Genomic DNA, 21952 nt, shown 5'->3' with positions numbered 1-21952 from the left:
AAACTGGATTCTTTCATCCCAACAAAAACTGCTTGTTCTTAAGAATATTTAAGCTAAAATCTGCTCCGTTTTTATGCTGAGATCATGAGCAAAATGCTTTCTTGATTTCTCTTGCAATCCACTTATCATTTTTGTTTCTACTTATTTCAGAGTTCCAATCATTTTTTCTCATAAAACAATTCATGACAAAACTTCTCTAGAGCCCTTAAACTACTGTACTTGCAAAGCTTTCTCATCTAGCTGAAGAAAAAACACATTCCACAGGATGAGCATTATTTAAAAGTATGCATAGTAATTACACAATTAATCTTTTTTGTCACTGATAAAGACAGGCTGAATGCCCAAGTAATGAGACACATTTTGATTACAGATGCTATCATAATATAACCCTGTTAAGACATGGAAGTCATAAATAATACTAATGTTACTATAGATAACTTTAACCATACATTTAGAATTTGATATTTATGGATGTTGTGTCTCTCTATGCTCTGTCATTCAAATTACAAAGTTGTGTTAAGTGGGGACAGAGGGAGCAGGATGAATTGGTGATGGTCAGAGAGGAAGAAGAGCAAAGGATATGAATAGGAGCCAGATTCTATGCCAAAGGTTCATTTGTGGACCAAATACATATTCTGAAAGTTCTCTACAGTCAAACCTATGTACAGACCAGTCTCCAACCTTGGCAACTTTAAGACTTGTGGACTTCATCTCCCAGAATTCCTCAGCCAGAAATCCACAAGTCTTAAAGTTGCCAAGGTTGAAGACCCCTGGTACAGAGAATAGCTGCTTTCCAGAAGCAATCATTGATACTTTCTAAAAATTGAAATCCTCTTTGAGCTGCTGAAACTGTTCAGAAAAGAAGCCTGTTGCAATTGTCTATCCAGTTCAGGGCAAAAAAGGAATACAAAACAACAGCTGGCTAAATTCACCTTGGGCTATAACAAAAGGTTTAAGCAACCTTTTTTGAGCAACTACTGAGATCTAATTCACTCAATTATAAACCATGTTTCACAGGTCCACCATTTTTGTTGTTTTGACCATGTCCTTTACTTCTAGTATATCAAGTATATGTGTAGTATGCTCACATGTGCTTATACAAATGTGAAATATGCATAGAATTCCCGGAGAAATTGGAATTACATTTCCAATATTAATTTTAGTTGGAATTGGCAACCCTAGGGTTTCTTTCTGAGGGTGATTTATTCTTCCTTTGAGAAAATGTCTTAATTCCCATTTTTGTTCTTCCTTTCAGATTAATGTGATATCCCATCCCAACCATAATAAATCCAGGTGTTCTTACCTTCAAGCGTTTCTCCTTGTTTAGAAAGAGCCTCTCCTGCTCCAGATGCATAAAGGGCAGTTACTGACAAATCATATTTTGTTCCTGGTTCCAAGTTAGTGAGAGTTGTACTGGTGGTGTCCTCCCTTACGGTTACCTCTTTAGGTTCACCTCCAATCACTGGAGTATATGTGACAAGATATTGCTGCACTTTACCAGGTGCTGAATTCCAGGATAATTTTAATGAGGATGTTGTAGCATCTGAAACTGTCAAGTCTCTTGGTCTTCCAAGCACTATATAGGATAAATAATTAAAAAAAACACCTTAGAAGCAAACCAACAAAACCATTCCAAGAACAATTTTCTATCTGTGAAATATTGGTGAAACAAATTACTATGATACCATTACTTTTTATAATACAATCAAACAATTCAATGAACTAATTGGATGGGTGGGGTAACCACTATTCCCAAATGTTTTAAATCCAACAGTAAGTCATCAGCGTAATTTGTATAATAAGAGGTCATTACACAAACACATAAATTGATGTGTGATTTTAATTTGTATCATTTGCATAATGAGCTCAACACCGGAGACATGTTGAAATATATAAAAGGTGAAAATTAAGAAACATTTAAGTGTCTCATCTGGACTTTTCTATTATTTTAGATGGAATTACCAAATGGAAATTTGGTCCTTTGTACCTGAAGTCTTTAAATGGGGTCTGCTAAATTAGGTTTTCTTGGATAAGCACAAGGTACCATAGAATTGGTAATTTAGGGTCAGACAAACAACACAGTAATTCTTGAAGACCATCGCTGTCTACCTCAAGTATAGAATTAGTGTACTGGACATCATGACCCAAACTCCAACTCTTCTGTACAGTACTTGTGTGCAGTGTTACAATGCAAGTACAAAAGAGAAAATATTTCATTATTTTGAAATCATTGTGATTAGGAAGATTTCTTGGCTAAAAGCTGCAAAAGAGTATAAGAAATAGGGATCTTCTTGGCCATTGGAATGAAATTTAAGACATAGATAGATACTATTGCTAAAAAGAAGTGTGCCTCTACAAAGAACCTGGATTCAGAGATTGGTAAAGACATGTAGATATTTGTGCCTTAATGTATACTAATTAACACACTCAAGATGAGACATGTCAAGCAATTATTCTACATGCTGCCAATGAACGAGTGAAATGTATCATAGCTTTCTATTACAATGAAGATAGGCTAGTAGATTTTTATTGTTGTATGCTATATGAAAATACATTTGAGTGCAAAAACCGGGTGTTGGTTATCTACCTTCTTCTGTTTTTCCCTGTCCATCCAATGGATTTCCAACTCCAGACAAGTACTCAGCAGTTAAGGAAACTTCATATGTTGTATCAGGCATCAGATTATGTAGAGTGGTTGCCCTTTCATTTGCTGGGATGGTTACTTGTTTTGTTTCCCCACCAGTAACCGGCCTATACGCAAGTCTGTATCTGAGAACATTCCCTGGAGCTGGTGACCATCCAACTTTAAAACTATCCGTTGTTTCATCAGTTACTTTCAGGTTTCGTGGAGATCCTATGACTAAAAATATTTTTCCAAAAGATCGTAAGTATTAGCCCCATATTTTTATTCATCTCAAAATAAATATACAAATAAAATCTTGCTAGGTTATATGATTGTATTATTCTGTTCATGCTTTAACACCTTTTGCCAGTGCTTTGTAATATGGACAGTATCCAACTATAGAATTACCTTCCTATGGAAGTATAATTGGGGCTGTATTGAAACTATTTATTTCCGCAGGAATTTTACATTGGTGAGTTACTTCCATTTAATGAATTTCCTGTCTTTCAAATTTTGTGTTCACTGCATTGTTGTCAATGTGCTTCTAGGTGTAATTCAAGATACTGGTTGTCATTTTAAAGTCCTTTATGGCTTGGGACTGTGTTACTTGAGGGACCATTTCCCCCTATTGTTACTACCTATCCAATTTGGTCTGGCAGAATGGATATGCTTCAGGTCCTGTCAGCCAAGAAATGTTGACTGGTGGGGGCTAGGAAACATGCCTTCTCTGCCTTAGCCCTTCCCTCTGGAACATTATCCCTCTAAAGATAAGGAAGGCCCCAAACCTGCTGTCTTTTCAGAAGGTCTTGAAGACCAGTCTACACGTTAGAAGGTCTTGAAGACCAAGTTAAGTATGTGAAGGGTCCTGTTTGCTGGTTATGTTGACACAGACAAATTACAGTATCTCTTGGCTGCTATTTGTATTTAATAACTTTTTGTATTGTGTTTTAACTATTTTAATTGTTTTTAAAATTGTTTGTTGTCCAGAGTCACTGGTTTGACATGGGTGGCCAAACAAATAGAATTCATATTTGCTCATTTTTGTAGATGATCTTAGTATCTGCAGATGAAGGACAGATTTAATAAGTAATTGATAGTTAAATCATTCATCAAAACAGATGAAGCACATTCCAAAATATTGTTTCTTGATATTCATTTGTGGTTTTATTATTTTTTTAAAGTACAATAAAACCCTGATTTAACTAACCATTCAGGGAAAAGTAGCATCCGTTATAGCCCAACATTCATTAAATATGGATTTATATAATTTTTGACATCTATTGAAGCAAATGATATAAATCAATTACAAAAATGATACATATTTATAATAAAATTACATGAATCATCTAGAGAACTTTGGATATAATGAATTTCATTAGTTATTTGAACAGATATCTGGACATAGATTTTATCTATTGCATCCAAAATTCACTAAATCAGAGTCCAAAGTTTCATTGTACTACAAAAAATACCTACTATATGCTAGAGATGAGGAAAAAAGAAGGAATTGATTAAAGACTTTATAGCATTCTAAAAACTTAATAGTAAGATATATAAAGAGTTTAATAAAATATCAACATGCAGGATTAATAAGGTATAAATGACAAAGACAAGTGAATGTTCTGATAAAAATCTAATGTAAAATAGTTTCTGTTATCACATGGAGTTATTTTTCAAATTATCGTTATATGTTCTGTAGTTCTGTGAATGTTAAATTGTTTTATCATAATGATACTCAAATTGAATACACACACACACATACGTCACGGATGCAATGTATTATCTTTAAAATAAGGAATTACACCCAAGAACTTTAAATATATATTAGAACTATAATCTCCTTCTTTTTATTCTCAGTCTAATTTAAAAATATATTATTGTATGCATAATTTATTTTATTGATAACTGTATTTACTTCACACTAATTCAGTTTCTTTGAAATAAATCCATTATATATTGTTCCATGCTTTTCTTCTGTTCATAAGGCAATGGGAAAGTTTGTTGCCATTTCTCACTTAACAATATATTTTTTCCTCATATGACCTCTTAGCTATTACCTAGGCACAATAAAATTGGAATTCATACATAATTCAGTCTCAACTGCTGGTGTTGTTCGGGAGCAACCACATTAACTTGATAAGAAACATTTGTATGTTAGGATTTAAGGAGGACAACAGAATCAAGGCAACAGGAAAGATACCTTCTAAAGTTGTTTCGTTCCCATCCAGTGAAGGCCCATCACCATCTTCATATTCTGCAATCACACTGACAGAATATGTAGTTTTTGGTAGTAAATTAGTAAGGACCGTGTTAGTAACTGGAGCACGTACAGTAACACTGACTTCCTCTCCACCAAGAGCCTCTTTATACTTGATAAGGTAAAACAAAACATTTTCTCCTGCTGGAGACCAGGTAACTTTGAAGCTGTTAGAAGTAACTTCAGAAAACTCCAAGTTCCTTGCAGGTAAGTGAGCTGTTAAAAAATAACAGTTTAGTAAGCAAAGCACAGTTAGATAAATATTTTAAATTGCAGAGATATGTGTGGAAAAGCTTGAATTCTCTGTGTAGTAAAGTCTATATGGGGGAAAAAGTGATTTCTTTATGTAGTAAAGTTTTGTTGAGCTTGCTTGCTTGCCAAGCTACCCATATCTTAAATAAAAACACGAATCTGACTAATCTTACTTTAAAAAATAGGAATTCAATTTTTTTTCTAGCTAGTATGTTTCATATATACTAGACAACAAGCACAGGATGACCTTTGAGCAGTGAAAAACACAAGATAATTGCATTAAAGCAAAAATAAGCTAAAACTCAATTAGAACACAAACCATTAGACATAATACATTCATGCCAGAGGTCCCCAGCTAACATCCCACCCATTGCCTGGAGGAAAACCCAAGTCTTCATGATCATCTACACTGGATTAAGTACCTATTAAGACAGAGGATGTACTCAATAAGTTTAACTGATATGCAGACTTCAGGAATATTCAATTATTCAAGAAAACAAGACAGAGTAATATTTCTGTGAAAGAGGCACAGCATACTCTACTTAAATAAATAACAGCAAACCCCCCACTTCCCTCCAAAAAATCCAATTATTTGAAACGAACAGTAGTATCACAGTAATGAAGAATCAACCATCTAGCACAGTGCTAATATGAGTCTATTCCATTCTGATCTCAAATGAAAGCAGATAATAACTTAAAATAGTAACAATTTAACTGGAGAAGGAGGTCATGGTGAAGAGTTCTGTTTCTTTCATCTGCACACCTCTATCTGGTATCTGAAGTTTATCCAGTTCTCTCTGGGAAAGGCCTTGGCAGGCCACAAGCAAAGGAGCTGAGAATCAGGAAAACTCTCATCCAGAGCCTGCTTTTCTGTCATCTGGCTAGGTGTCTTTGGTAGCTAAGCCTGAAGGTCATAGAGTTGGAAGGAGCATTTAGGCTACCAAGTCCAACCCTTTATTAAATGCCAAGGATAAAATTTAAAGCATCCCCAATAGATGCATGACTATTTTGTACATGAACACCTAGAGGGGAAGGTGAACCTCAGTGTTATTATTACTTCCCTCAGTAAATGGTTTCACGGTCAAACTATTCCTACCGCCTTCTAAGAAACTTAAAACGTATTACTCCACACCCTGCCCTCTGGAATATAAAGAACAGGTAAAGAAGTATTTGCTTTCTTTTGTGTGATATGCCTTCTGGAATTTAGAGGGTGCTGCTATATTCCATTCTCACACCCACTCTTCTTTTCTCAAGACTGAGGACACCTAGCTCCTTCAGTCAGTTTTCTAGTCTTCTGATTATCTTTCTGAACCCCATCTCAGTTTCCTTCAATCTTTAAAGTGGAATGCCCAGAATCAGGCAAAATACCCAAAGAAGAATGAAATAGAATGATTGTAACCTATCACTTGAAAGCTATACTTTAGCTGAGGCAACCTAAAACTGCATTTGTCCTTTGGCTGTCGGTTCACACCACAGACTCCACATCCTACTGCGCAGGCAATATTAATAACAACATATGTATTTATTTCACTTATATGTCTCCAAATCAACCATAGACTCATGCTGCTTTATAACAAAAAGCAGCAATAAAAACAGTCAGAGAAAACAGAACTTAAGTTAAAATATCCACATTATAGTATAAAATTAAAATAGAACTAACCTACTTATCAAAAGGTAAAAAATGCACAACTATGATTAAAAAATACTAATTCTAATCCTACTTAAACACCATCTTCATTGTTAAAATCACCGTCAGTCAATTGCAAAAGGCAGCTTCCATCCTGCAATGATACCTTCATTTACTACCAACAAACATCCACATCTGTCTATTCCAACTCTTTGAAAAGCACTCAGTAAGTGGATAAAAATACCAAATCTAGACTAAACATCTGGCTATACAATGAACCAATCATAATAATTTACTTGGAACTGCATAAATTAAATTAACATTAAAAATTATTTTATTTGTTTTTTCTAAAGATAGCATCTTGGATCCTATTAAATTTCCACCATGGAGATGATTCCTCCATTCATAGAACATTCCTTCCAATTGAAAGGAAATAAATATTAACGGAGTTACCCAAATTGAGCATTTTAAGTATCTCAGACTAGAGCTAATATACCATAATTAGTCCTTGCTGGTTTCTATGGCAAAGATCCACTGAGTTAAAAAGCCTTTTTTCTTCTTCTTTTGCATATGGTCAATGCAACATGGAGAATTTATCACTTGTATACCCAATCCAATTCCATTTAGGAATATTCTATAAAATCTTATCTTCTTCCAGGCGGCATCAAGCAGCAGCACAAGAGGCCTTGCGAATGCCACCAGCTGCCTCAATTGGGCACCCCTCATCAGCAGTGAGAGGAAGGAGATGGCACAGATCAGCTGGCATAGGGTGGGAGGCAAAATGTAGGGCAACCAAAGGGATTGGGATGTGGAGAGACAGTCAGGTCAGAAGAGCTGAAACGCACATTGTGCTTGCAAATGCAGGCAGGCTGCCAAGCACCCAAATTTTGATCACTTGACCACTGGGACACTGCAGATTTAACTTCAAGGACCAGCCGTAACTCCCATTTGTTCAACATCACTGTAACCTCAAATAGTTGCTGAATGAATGGTCATTAAGCAGAGACTATTTGTAGGTTGCTCTATTAATTCCCCCGCCCCCTTTCCTTTCCATTTTTAATTTAAATGATAACATTCAATATTTCAGAAACGTTACTGACAGAAATAGAATGTTTTCCTCATTTTTATTTACGGAGAGGGTTATTTATGACTGGTTGGGAACACATGTGATTGTACATAGTAATTTTCTCCATAGCTCCATATGGCTTTTAAGTTCTTGAGTTATCTAGCAATGACTTTCACCCATTGCTAGAAAAAGAAACAAACCTAAAACAAGTCATGAGTTATTTTAGGTTTGTTTATCAGAGGAACATGATCAGAAGCCACTGCCAGAAAGCACCTTAAACTTTAAACCAACTTTTGGTGAGCTATATAGGGATTTGGAAGGTATCCAATGCATATGATCAAATCATGTTCACAACAATTCATAACTGTGCTTTAAGCATTTAATTTCCCTCCGAGTAGTAGCATGCTGCTATTTATCTTCTGTTCCCGCTCTTCAGTAAGTATTTTCATCACACATGTCTACATGGAAAGAACCACCACCTACCTTTTCTTTTAATCACTTCAAGTTCCTGTTCAATTTGCAAACAGACCGACTGTGTAAGTTCAAATGATATTTTTTGAAAAGCATCGAAATCTTCCACAGTGTAGACATGGGTCTCTGCAGGGGGACTAGCAATTGCTTCCAACTCAGACCGCACAGCATCCTTAATACCGACTGCAAATATCTCTACATTTGTGTTCCTCAGTTTTATGGCTGGATCTTTAAAAGCATCGGATGATTTTCCGTCCGTAATGAGAATCATGACTCTTGCAACATTTGGTCTTGCACCCTTGCTTGGGATGAGGACTTTTTCTCTTACGTAGGTCATAGCTTTGCCTGTGTTGGTAGATCCACCTCTGTAGGGGAAGGTGTTAATAGCTCGAATTACATCTTCAATTCTGTTGTATCTATTCAAAGGAAATTCCGTATATGGATCCCTGCTGTACTGCACAAGGCTTATTTGGACTTTTTCAGGTGAAATCTCGAAGCTTTTAACTAACACTTCTAAAAATGCCTTCACTTTAGCAAAATTGGCAATACCAATACTGTAGGAGCCATCAACCAAAAGCACAATATCGGCTTTTACATCTATTCCTTGTGCACATTCTGTAAAAAGAAATACAGGTATTTAGTATCGAAATAGCATTTTAGGGGTAAAAAAATGCAACATGTGTTTCTTTCGCCTGGCTTTTAACTGACAATATTGTTTTCTCTAGGTCTTTATAGATTGTATTCCATTAATATTATAATGCTACTGTAAATACATAGCTTTTGAGATGTGAACCACTTTTGATTTTTCTGGAAAGTAGCACTATATATATAGTGTCGCTGTTTGTTAGAAAGTAAGAACTCTAAAATTATCTGAAGTACAGGTGGTTCTCAACTTATGCCACAATTGGGACCAAAATTTCTGTTGCTAAGCATGGTCGTTGTTGAATGAGTCACACCCGATTTTACAACTCTTTTTGCCACAGTTGGTTAAGTGAATCACATGGAACTTCCACCACTGATTTTGCTTGTTACAGCTGGGAAGGTAAAATGGCGACCATGTGACCCCCAGGGTGCTGCAATGTCAGAAATGCAAGCCATTGGCCAAATGCTTGAATTTTGATCATGTGACCATGGGTACACTGTTATAACTCACTTTTTTTCAATAACTTCAGTAACTCTGCGCAGTCACTAAATGAATGATTTTGCATGACTTGGCCATTAACATATAATAGATCATTTCAATAATAATGACTCACCCATACGAACTTTCACTGGCTGTGTTTTTTCCATTACGGACACTGGTTCACTTGAAGTCAATCCTTTCATGGCATACACATTAATTTGGTATTCTGTGTCTGCTGAAAGATCTTTTATATTAAAAGCAGTAGTTTGTGGTCCTACATTCATTGAGAATTGTTTGGCATCAGCTTTCATTGGAATAATGTCCACCTTATAACCAGTTATGTCACTAGGAGATGGATCCCAAGTGATTTTGATAGATCTTGATGAGATTTGTGAGGCTGCCAGATTTGAAGGAGGTTCTAAAGCTGTAAAATGAGCAAAAATGCAGCCATAAATATGTTCTGATTAATGCTAAATATACCTACCCCCAAAATAGCCCATGGTTAAGTACTAGAGCAAATGATATCATTTTTCTAGTCAATCTGATTATAGAATTTATCTATGAGCTGAATGAAAATTACAATTAAATGTAGACTGACTTATGAATATTTATTGTCCTGTACAGATGGAAGGACATTGGAACATCATAGATGGTGGGGGGGGGAAAGTCAGTCTCTCTATATGTACTCAGAAGTTAGTGATGCTGAGTTCAGTGCAACTTATTCCCAAGAAAGCAATCCTGACTACTTAACACATCTTCATAAGAGTTCAATTAAATACAATGGGACTTAATTCTGAACATACATACATGGAACTGTAGTGTAAAAGTAATAAGCTTTCACTGGTCTCTTTGTCTACATAATCAAAAGGAACCCTCCTTAGCTGATCATTAAGTTAATTGCTGCCACGTAGCTTTCTAAATGAGTATAAAGTTGGAAACTGAATTTACAAATCCCAGAAAGAAACAAAAAACTTCCAACTGGATATTTTCAGAGGAGTGATATTCATCCAGACTAATTTTTTTTTTTTGCTAGCTGACTGGCCTGAACACAATGGTATTGTATTCAAGGGTACCAGAAGCCAATGAGAGATCAAGTACAGCTACAATGGACACATTGCACCGATCCCATTTCTGACAGAAGTAATCCACAAGTGTGATCAATCCCAGTCTCATACCTAGGCTTGAAACCTAATTGAATGTGGTCCAGAAAATCTATACCCTCCAGGATTCTCTGTAACTGTAATGCAACCTCCTCCATTACCTTCCCTAAAAAAGGCTGGATACAGAACAAAAAGTATCCAATATGGTTGGGTTCGTTGATGGTTTCCTTCATGGCACTGTGGTCAAGAGGTCAACTGAAGAAACCAACCAACCTCTGAGCATGATAAATTAAGTTTCAAAACCAGTCAAGGAAAAATTAATCTGGGTTAATTTAAAATTATAGCTAATTAAGTGGTATGATTATTCCTACTGTATTCAATTATTTTTCCCTACAACAGGTAGCAAATATTATATAATTGTTATATATTTTAGAAACTTTACGCAGCCTTGGAGCCTCAAGCTCTACCTCACTGCTCTTTCAAAAGTGCTTTATGGTAGACCAAACCCTCATTGCCTTGTTAACCAGAAATATTAGTCATGAAAAAGAAAGTGATACTTTTGCTTTCCCATTATTACAGCTATATATTTATCTAAGGATGAAATTGATTACTGTGATTACTTCAAAAAAAATACCTTCTTCTCCGCTAACCAAGTCACCCAACTGTTCATCAACTCCCGAGCACACCTGTGAGACAATTTCATTCTGAATATCCGCAATGCCATCAAAGTTGGCCACATTAAAAACATGAGTCAATGAGGGCTGAGATGCCATTAACTTCAGCTCTTTGGCATCTGCAGCTTTGATTCCTAGAAAATGATAGAGATAACAATACTAAACAAGTTTGTCCAATCATGTTGCATATAGCCATTCTTGTATTTGAGACTTTCCATAGCTAATGGTGATTGGGAATTCCAAGATAGGAAATCTGGCTTAACTTCCCACTTCTGTCTTTTTCCTACATTTATTTGTTTATAAAATTTATTTGCTGCCCATCTCATATCCAAATGACTCTGGGTGGCTATATTACTCTTGATATAATGAAAGTCTTCTAGATCACCTCTTCAAACTACCTGTCATTGCTAACGTACAATGTCCACTATTCTTATTTTCCCAATTTGACTGTATGATGATTTATACTGGGAGATGAAATAATCTCTTATTGCTTTCTCAGCCCACAGATTGTTAGATACAGCATGTTCTTCTCTTTATTGTACATGGGCATCCATAGCCATGAAGCAACAGGACTGTATTGTACTACCATTATACTAAATTTGTATAGTAGATAAAGGGAAGAACACAACTGCAGAAAAATACATTTTTGCATCTTGCGCAATAATGTTTAAACTATTTATTCAGCAAAGCAATGTTTTAAAACAGTCTACTTTTGTTGATATTACTGAAATTATATAACATAAATGTATTTGGACATTATTTTAATCTCTATAAAGTAACAATTTATGGTATAGCTGGCATTCTAACTTCAAGTTGTCCTTGAATCTAAGAACCTAATCAGTTATAATTTTCATGGGGGAAGTGTGTTTTTATAACAAGCAAAAGACACTGCTTTAAATTTTTCTCTGTGGATAAATTACAATAATCATCAATAACAATATAAAAGTAAACATACCCAAAGAAAAGACTTCAACTCCAGTGCTACGAAGTTCTCTTGCAGGAATTTCTACTTCATCCTGAGATTTTCCATCCGTAATGATAATTGCCACTTTGGGAAAGCCATTTCTTGCTCCAGCAGATGCCGTAAAAGCATTCCTAATCAGATAATCAATAGCTTCTCCTAAAATTAGAAAACAAATTGTGTTTTTTTAATCAAAACCATTAATGTTAAGATCAAATTCAAATTTATAAAGTCATAAAAGAGAGCACCACCCATGCAAAAAAATTAATGGCAGATATCTCGTGTTCATTGATGCTTTCTATGGCATCAGAGGGAAGTTCATACCTGTCATTGTATTGCCTCCTTTATATGGTATTCTTCTTATTGCCTCAATGAGATCTCTTTTTCTGAAATACTGATTTAAATTGAATTCAGTCCTTGTATCAGTGCTGTACTGGACTATTCCAACTCTTGTCTTCTCCTCTCCAATATCAAATGCTGATACAAGAGTAATGATGAAGTCCAATATGTATTTAAAGTTATTTCTGCCCACACTCCAAGAACCATCAACAAGAAAAACTAGATCTGTAACAGCACTAATGGAACATTCTGAAACATAATGGAACAGAATTATTAATTAACCCTCACATATACACTTATATATTCTAAGTGTTTAATTTATTTTGGGTCCATGCACATGAATCAGAAAACTAGAAGATATTTATGCATGTATCCATGCATCCCTTCAAGTCATTGTAGACTCCTGGCATCTATTTGCTGATCCCTGTTTTTCTTGGCAAGATTTTGGAAATAGTTTGCCATTGCCTGCTTCCGGTGGCTAAGGAAGAGTGACTGGCCCAAGGTCACCCAGGTGACTTTGTATGCAAGGCTAAAATACAAAGTCTCCCAGTTTCTTCCGGTGCATTAACTATTACACCAAACTGGCTATAGATAGAAGATAGCTAGATAGCAATATACATATATTCCAAATTTGTGTTTATGGAAAAAGTTTAATAATCCAGGAGAAGTTAAATCTCATTAATTTATCATGCTGTTGGCAGCCAATTCTGGACTGCCTCCCGTGCTACTCTATATCAGCAGTCACCAACCAGTGGTCCGTGAGAAAATTTTGGTAGGCCACAGAGAAATCTCACCCCAGAGCACCCCCCCCAAAGCTGTTAATCCAGGATGCGCAGAAACACAAGGCTGCGCCTCCCACATGGCCCGTGAGAACCCTCCCCGTCCATTCACTCCTTACCCGGCAAACTTGCCTGCTAAATTGCTATTTTCCTGACCATCAGCTGTTCTGCTGTGCCAGGAAATTTAGATTAAGAAACAGGAAATTGTTGGTTTTGTTGCTTTCTAGCTAGTCTTTGGATCTTTGGCTTTGCTTTTTTTTTTTTAAAACAAATTTTATTGATTACAAAACCAAAATATCAAACAAACACAACACACAAAAGAAGAAAAGAAATAGTGCTTTGCTTTTAAGCACAGCCGAACCTCCCTTAGGACTGAAGGTTCTATTAGGCAGTGCAGACTCACGGCAAGCAAATTTTATGTGACAGACTGAGCTAGCCGATGGCAGATAGATAGATCACTGAATGATTCTGTGAGAAACTCAATCTGCCTGCCTGCTTTGCCTGATTTTGGGTAAAAATTGCTCTTTTTTATATATAAAAATTCAATATTTACATACATGGTGTGTTGTTGAGTTAATTTTATGAGTTTGCTTGCAAGCAAATTTTATGTGACAGACTGAGCTAGCCAATGGCAGATAGATATCTGAATGAATCTGTGATTCTGTGAGCAACCTAATCTGTCTACCTGCTTTGCCTGGTTTTGGGTAAAAGTTGCTCTTTTTTATAAAAAAATTCAATATTTATATAAATATTTATAATATTTACATACAAGCCATGCCCAGCCAGTCACATGACCACCAAGCCACACCCACAAATTAGGCCACACCCACAGAACCAATTAGTGGTCCCTGGGATTTAAAATTATGAGTTTGATGGTCCCTGAGGTCCAAAAGGTTGGCGACCCCTGCTCTATATCATTGATATTGACTGAATATCATTGTAACTAATGACTTTGAGCAGCTAACATCACATAAAAACACAATATCAAAATAAATATCAAAGTATATTAATGTACAAGCCTAAAATGGAAGCAGAAAACAAATCCATTCAACAATAAAGTAACAGCATCTCATGGGCTTTAGGCAATCCATCCGTTCCATACCCAGAATATATAATTGTCATATTCGTCTCATATGAATAAGGTAAAGAAAGTATATTTGAATGACTTTTTGAAATCGGAATCAGTTTCCACCCTGTTTATTGACAAAAGGGTTCCTCTGAATCAAATCTAAAATGGTTGGCATGACTCCTGAGTCAAACAAAAGTCTCACTGTTATTCAGAGTCTGGAGATTTTTAGATCAAAGGATAAATAAGGAGAAAGGGAAAATAATATATCTGAAAGTGTTGAAAGCATGGGCAACAAATAAAGTTCAGCTCCTTAGCTATTAAGAACAAGCACGAACCAAAGAATGAGGCATATAAATTTTATATACTGTAGAATTTGCCTGAGATGAAAAGGAATCTTCTGTTTTAGTCTTTTCCAATGTGATGCTTTCATATTCATTGGACTTTTAACTTCTGGATTTCCCAGGCAGAACAATGAGGATTATAAGAATTGAATAAAAGCATACCTAAAGGTCCTAGGATTTTTTAAAAAAATGCTTTTTCCCCAGCCAGTAAAAATGCATTGTGAAGAGTGAAAACACATTTGTGTATCTCTAGGGTTATGCTGGTTTAGAAATAGATGTTTTGTTTTGCCATATACCAGAAGCAGAAACATTACAAAATTACTTACTTTGCAAATTAATTTCTTCAGTCTTCTTTATTCCTGTTGTTACAAAGCCACCTGTTTGAACTAGAACAGAACAGAACACACAGCTTAATAAAAAAGAAAGAAAAGAAAGAAATCGTCTCAGCAAAGGGTTGGTTTCCATTTATCTACTTTTTATGGATGTCTGAAACTGTAATGGGAGAATACAATGTTGAATAAACTGCAGATTATATACAAACAGTACTATTACAGAGCTCTGGTAACGCAGTGGTTAGAATACTGTATTGCAAACAAACTCTGCCCAGTCTGGAGTTTGATCCTGACTGGCTCAAGATTGATTCAGCCTCCCATTCTTCCCAGGTCAGTAAAATGGGAACTCAAATTGTTGGGGGCAATATGCAAATATTGTTTCTACATTGTAAACTGCCCAGAGCATGTGGTAAAGGGCTATGGGGTGGTATATAAGCTTAACCGCTATTGCTACTGCTACAAGTATCTCATGGATTTTTTGAAATCTACATTCAGCATATTTATTTGCTAATTAAAACAAATTAAGTCCAACCTTAAAAGATAGAAGTCAAACATCTACATATACAGTACTACATATGTAAGACACTCAGTGTTTCCTCGCATCTCAAGATGAATGTCATATAAATTTGACAAATGATAAATTATAGCAAATATTATCTTTTTAGCAGTATTGAAAATATATTCCAAACAACATCTGGGTCAATTTTGCAAACTTACTTGTAAGTTGTCCAGTGACAGGTAAACTTTCATCTATATTATCATATGAATTTATTGTTACAACATATTCAGTATCAGGTATGAGGTCTGTTAACAAAGTTTCAGTAGCCGTATGTGCTAAGGTAAATTCTCTACTTGAACCATCTGCAATTATACATAAAGAACATTTTCATAATCAGAACTTCTAAATCACATAATAACCATTTATTCAAAAATTATGTATCAATTATATATCAAGGAACAAATATACTTTGAGCATCATCAGATGTAAAAAGAAACAATGGACTTATTAGCAAAATAAAAATAAAAATTATCTAACTCATCCAGGAAAGGAAATAGTAGGGGATAGACAAGATTAACAAAAGAGGGGAAACTCCCCCTAAATGCATCCCATGTTATAACCTATTGCGTGGGATTTGTCCATACAATACTGTGTGTTACAGACACTGTAGTATAATAGTTATAGTGTTGGATTTAAACTGGAGCAATTCAGATTCAAAGTCCCTACACAATACCCACTGGATTTTGTCATTTGGATACAATGAGGGAAGGTCCCTATTGCCTTAGCAATCACAGATAAGGCAATATAAAAATGTAATAAATATATGCAGATACTTATTGCAGATACACATGATAAACCAAGTATTGTGATAGAAATACTGTTCCTTTCATACTTGCATGAAGATGTCACATACAACTATATAAGGGGCAGAAGTGACCCTGTGACATCACAAGTTTTTTTTTCCTGTTTCTAAAATTTCAGTTTGCTGAAGTCACTTCTGACTCTATTGGCTTTTTCCTAATCAATTAAGGCTACAGTTCCATTCATGTTTACTAAAGCATAAAAGTCACTAAACTCAGGGCATTTTTCTGCTGCCTAGATCTGAATAAAATTGTAATGTAATTTTCAGGGCAATTTTTGACAAATTAAAGGTGTCCCATTTAATTTTTTCATGCTGTATTTAGACATTCTCAAAATCAACCAGGAAGAAAGAGACAATTCCACAAAAGCACATTAATTCAGAGTTCAATTTTTTTTTTCTAAAAAATAACATTAAATCTTACCAGCTGCAGACCTCACAGTTATCCGGTAACCTTCTATTGCATCAGATGGTTTTGCCCATGACATTTGAACAGTATTTTCATCTATAATTTTAAATTTCAAGTCTGAAGGTGGATTAACTGCAAAAGATTTATATCAAGCAAAGTGTGTTTAAATGTTGAAGAAAGTAATTTCGTAATAATTTTAAAATGTTAAGCAAAGCTTGCTAAGATATGTCTTTGCATAAATTTGTTTCCAACACATATAAAGGTATGCTGTTGGCAAAAGGGAGGTTGCAAGCCGATGAACATGACAAAACATATCAAAGAAAATATGCATCACAGAGGACAGCAACAGAACACTTGTTTCTTGAATTGTCAAATCATTCAAGAATGGCCAGCAGAATCAAGCACAATAGAAAACACATTTCAATACATGTACAATGATTTCACACATAATAATCACATATGCAAACGTTTTCACAAAACAATTAAAAGAACGTTCTTAACATGCTGGATGCAATTGATAAAAGCATGCCAAATCACAACCTGCTTATAACACCATGAGATCATTTGACGAGAACATAAAATCCCTTTCAACAGATCATCAAAGAATATATAACTCTTTGAAATTCATCTCTGCATATTTGTACTTCACTGAATCTTTAGAGGTAGTATGCAGAGATATGTGTATTGTGGAAAATGTGGTAAGATTTAAGTGGCTCTTTGCTCAATTTACATCAGACCTAAATATAACCCCTTATTTCCAAAAAGCCACCTAAATAGCTTATCTTGTATACGCTGCTGATATGTGAAATGGGAAATAAGATGTTACTAAGAAAATATTTGATGTTTTCTGGCACAGTTGAATGTATTGGTACACAAAACTAAGTTTTCTGACTGTTTACACCACTCTGCTATACCAATCCTGCGGTGTAAACCATCCTTACCATTTTTATGCTCTGTGTGTAGCAGGTGTTCCCATACTGAGAAATGGCATTTTAAAATAAAATGCCAGTATGGTATTTCACACAACAATTGTTAATTATGGAAAGACAACATCAAGATATATGTATAGACATTTATTTACAGGATGTAGAGAGGAAAACAAGGAAAAAGGCATCAGTGATCCAAACAAATGATTATGTATCAATCTGTGGGAACCAGCAAGAAAATGAACTGAATGTAGTATAGAAAGAAATAGTTTCCAAATGCTATCTAGCAGCATCATGCATTTGTATTTTTATCTATCTATAGACAGATATATAGGTGTATGATATGATATCCATCTATCTATATATAGATATATGAAAGTCAATTTTATTATTTTAATTTACTGTAGCTTCCATAGTGGGCAAAAGCCTCCATGTACAAGGATCATTGCCAAAGACATTACATAATAATATTTTATAATGATATTCTCATGTTAATTCAGTCATGCAAAATCATGCAGTCCTCTACGGATTCACTGTCAGTGCATGGTATGCGTACTACAAAAAGATAAGTTTTAACTACTGTACATAAGGTTTAATAAAGGCATATGAGATTCAGTCATACTGTTCTTGATATTTCAGATTGATTGGCAAACACCAATCAATATTGAGATATTGATTATAGCTATATATCAGGATTTTCTTGAAAGATGTCCACCTCTGCAAAATTAAAAATGTTTTTTTAAACTATTTAACAGTGGACTACTTAGAAATCAATAAATAAATGTTAAATATTGCTATAGTAACAATCATATTAATATAGCTCTGTTGATTGTAAGGGCACGGTGCTTTGCAAGTGATTAACTCTTTAAAAACTAAATAAAAGTTTAATGCACTTGTGAGTTGGCCATTTCAAGGTTTTTAAAATACTGTCTGCTTCTTAATAAATTGCCATTTCCAATGAGATAGGATTACATGGCTTGGCATTGATGCTACCACAAGTAATAGTAGTACAAGAACAAATGTTATTTTTCTCCTATTGTCCATACACAGGCAGTGAGATTAGAATATTAATCTGCATGCACAACTGATTCTTCATTCAACTTAAAGCACTCATACTAATGCCCCCCCCCCCACAAAAATCAATTAGGTGGTATCTAGCTCATGCAACACGTGTTAATAATAACATTAACATTTTAAAGAATACCATTATAAAATATTCTTTCCACACCAATGGCTCAGGACAAATTTAATGCAAAGGCAGAGACAAATGACCTGAGCATGCTTTTTCTTTTTAAAAAAATGAGTACATGGGAAAAAAAATAGCACCACCAACCTTGAAGGAAATTTGACCTGAAGCAGCAGAGGCCTTAGGCTGTAACTGCTGAAGGACAGCAGCAGCCTATCTTGATGTGATCCAATGACCGGATTCCAGATAAACTGAAAAAGGCCAACTGTAGGGAAAAGTCTTCAACATTTTAAAAAATCTGTAACCCGATTTACAAAAAAACTCAAATGTGGCACTTAGCCTTTAATTACGAACGTCACTTCTCTCTCATATGAGATTATCTGGTTATTTGCTATAAAGGAAACAGCACAACTTTTCCATAGAACTTCATAAGAAATGCATTTCAGGTTTCTAAATATGAAAACACACACTTCCACAATAATCAAATTCTACCTGTGGCAAGTTCAAAATAAATAGAAGTCCAAACACTGAATCAAGGGCAACTTACATCTAAGCTAAGCATACAGAAGACTTTTTGTAAGTTCACTCCCATTGAATTAAATGCCTATTGTTTTCCTGTAATGGGTGAGCTTTAAAATGTAAATCCTGGATCCAAAGAATCATGCATCTTATTTAGTTATCCAAGACTTTGGGGATATTCCTTCCAAAACAAATTTGCTTATCCACTGCACAAACTGCTTTTTAAACTAAATGTTTATAAAGCAAATTTCCCTGACAGGGCATGGATACTTTCTATATATAAAGAAAAAACTTGTACAAATCCCACTTAGCATGCACAAGTCCTTGGTTATACATAAACTAATTCTTTGGATCTTAGGCTGTCTCACAATCACAATAACACGGTGATTAAAGAAAGCTGTTTTCAGAATTGTGCAAGAAAACAAGACCTGCTCAATAAAAGGTAGTACACTTAAGCTTCCATTTTGATTATATTGTTCCCAGTGACATGAAATTTTCAAGTATTTCCTATGTGTCTATCTCAACAATGAACTGTATCACAACTGTATCACAAGGGATATCTTGCATGTGTGTGTTTGTGTATGATTATAAATCATTATATACAGCATCCAGAATATTACACCACAAATTAAAAATGTGTGTGTCGGTGTATTTGTGCAATTATCACTATCTATTACTACTTCAACCAAAATAAAAGACCTAACAGTTATTTTGTAACCTATTCACACAATTGTTTTAGCATAACTAAAAAGAAAATAGATTATATTTTTAGATTGCCTATCTGCAATTGTTTTGATAAATAAATGCAATTGAATAAGAGGTTAACAGATTTAACATTTTAATTCAACAGTAATCAATAGCTGCTTTTTAAGTAGTCTTCACAAAGTGGATAGCAAGGTTCAAAAATAATATAACAGGAGAGTAGATTCAAATTGTAAATTTTACTCCCATGACACAAAAGTTCAGTGGACTATACTTATTGTTTTATGTATTTATGTTAATTTGATATTTCTTAGCATTTTATTATATACGGGATTGTAACATTTTAGTATATTTCAAAATATATTTTATTGCTTTCATTAGGTACTTCTCATTAAAATTAAAACTAATTGGAATGTGTCACACTGGCAGGATATGTAGATCGGATATATTCATATCCATTGCTAGTCTCTGGCTCATTTCTCAGTATATTTAAATTTGAAGTTTGAGCTATAGTAATGGAAGTACATATTAAGGGAAAAAAGCAGCCCTAATTGTCATGACTTGGGGCAACCCCTGAAAACTATCTTTTATTTAAAGACTTTTGTTTAAAAGTAAAAATAGAGGAGAAAAAAACCTGACTATCATTCATAAAAGAGTTTCAGGCGATATAAAAATCAATGGGACATAAAACACATGCTTAGATGAGGCTTTCTTGTAATTGTTTCTGCCTAAAAGTGGTGTTCCTTCCAGGTGTTACATGAAAACTACTCAGAGAAAATAATCAAAATCATCTTACTATACCAAGAACTAAAGTCCTGCAGTCATAAATGACAAAAAGTACAATCAAATTAGAAATCCGGAAATCAGAAATTATGTATTATATTATTAAGGCAGCAAACAACCAATAAAGAAAGATGTGTGGTTTGTAATATTGTTCTTTTGGAAAGTTGCCAGATTTTTCTTTTCAGTATTTGGGATGAAGGCAGACAAAACAAGAGATACGGCAGTGGCACCAAGATTGTGATATATTATCACCAAATCTTTTACAAATGAAATATGAGAAATGAGGATGGAGCAGCAGTAATTCAAGAGAGAACCATTTAGAACATGATTTAATATGTAGAAAAATGTAAAATGAAAACATCCACTTTAAAACATCCATAGAGAAAGATAATTATAGTGTTGCAAACTTTAATTTGTAAAATTAAGAATATCTTCACTAAATTCTTCAAAAGACTATTTATTAAAAAAAAATAGTTACTAGTGCTGAGTACATGCTATGTTGGTTTGACTACATGTAGGCATGTTGAGCGAAGGGTCAACTTTATTCCTAACATTCTCTTCAGCCCCATCCTTAGCCAAATCAGAATTCTGAATTTCTAGGGCAGGGTAAACTTGGTAAACCAGCATAGACGTCAATTCTCAGAATTCCTGGGCCATTCCCCATGTTGACTGGGGAATTCTGGAAATTGAGGGCCACATGCCTTACAATTTGTAAGTTGGGAAGCCCTGAAGTAGAGGGATAAAACTGATTCCCTACAATTTTCAAACTTTCTCTACACTCCAAACAGGATGCAGCCATACATGATTGTCATGTAGCTATCATCTTATCCATTTTCTCTGTTTGATTATAATCCCAATGAAGTAATACATCAGAACAGCTGATCTTTGGTCTTTCCATTATCTTTATTAATAAATCCATTTCTGGGTTGTATTTGTTCATATTTTAAGTGAATTGTCTCTTGAGAATGTTCCACATAGGGGAAATATAGTCTCCCCATATATAGGAATCAAAGACATCAGTGAGAAGCTAGATTTGGGAATTTCACCCATTCTTT

The 21952-nt window shown here is 34.7% G+C and overlaps 1 protein-coding gene across 7 annotated transcripts in view; it reads right to left on the bottom strand.

Annotated features, from left to right (window-relative positions):
• Positions 1-21952, bottom strand: part of COL12A1 (collagen type XII alpha 1 chain) — a 133524-nt gene that overhangs the window by 95920 nt on the left and 15652 nt on the right. For 5 of the 7 annotated variants that reach the window (XM_087944529.1, XM_087944536.1, XM_087944546.1 and 2 more), the window contains exons 3-13: positions 16797-16913; positions 15732-15875; positions 15009-15068; positions 12479-12742; positions 12149-12313; positions 11154-11327; positions 9553-9843; positions 8309-8911; positions 4824-5096; positions 2588-2860; positions 1304-1576 (exon numbers count right to left, since the gene is read on the bottom strand). The exons of the other annotated variants lie outside the window; for them this stretch is intronic. In XM_087944529.1, the coding sequence (XP_087800655.1) occupies positions 1304-1576; positions 2588-2860; positions 4824-5096; positions 8309-8911; positions 9553-9843; positions 11154-11327; positions 12149-12313; positions 12479-12742; positions 15009-15068; positions 15732-15875; positions 16797-16913 (2637 nt within the window). The remainder of the gene's footprint in view (positions 1-1303; positions 1577-2587; positions 2861-4823; positions 5097-8308; positions 8912-9552; positions 9844-11153; positions 11328-12148; positions 12314-12478; positions 12743-15008; positions 15069-15731; positions 15876-16796; positions 16914-21952) is intronic. 7 annotated transcript variants of the gene reach the window in all.

The sequence above is a fragment of the Notechis scutatus genome, chromosome 1 (genome assembly GCF_049901735.1).
Source record: "Notechis scutatus isolate UNSWTSFEM ecotype Mainland chromosome 1, rNotScu1.2, whole genome shotgun sequence".
Lineage (NCBI taxonomy): Eukaryota > Metazoa > Chordata > Lepidosauria > Squamata > Elapidae > Notechis > Notechis scutatus.
Note: the sequence above shows the minus strand (reverse complement) of the source record. Positions and strands in the feature narration are given on the sequence as shown.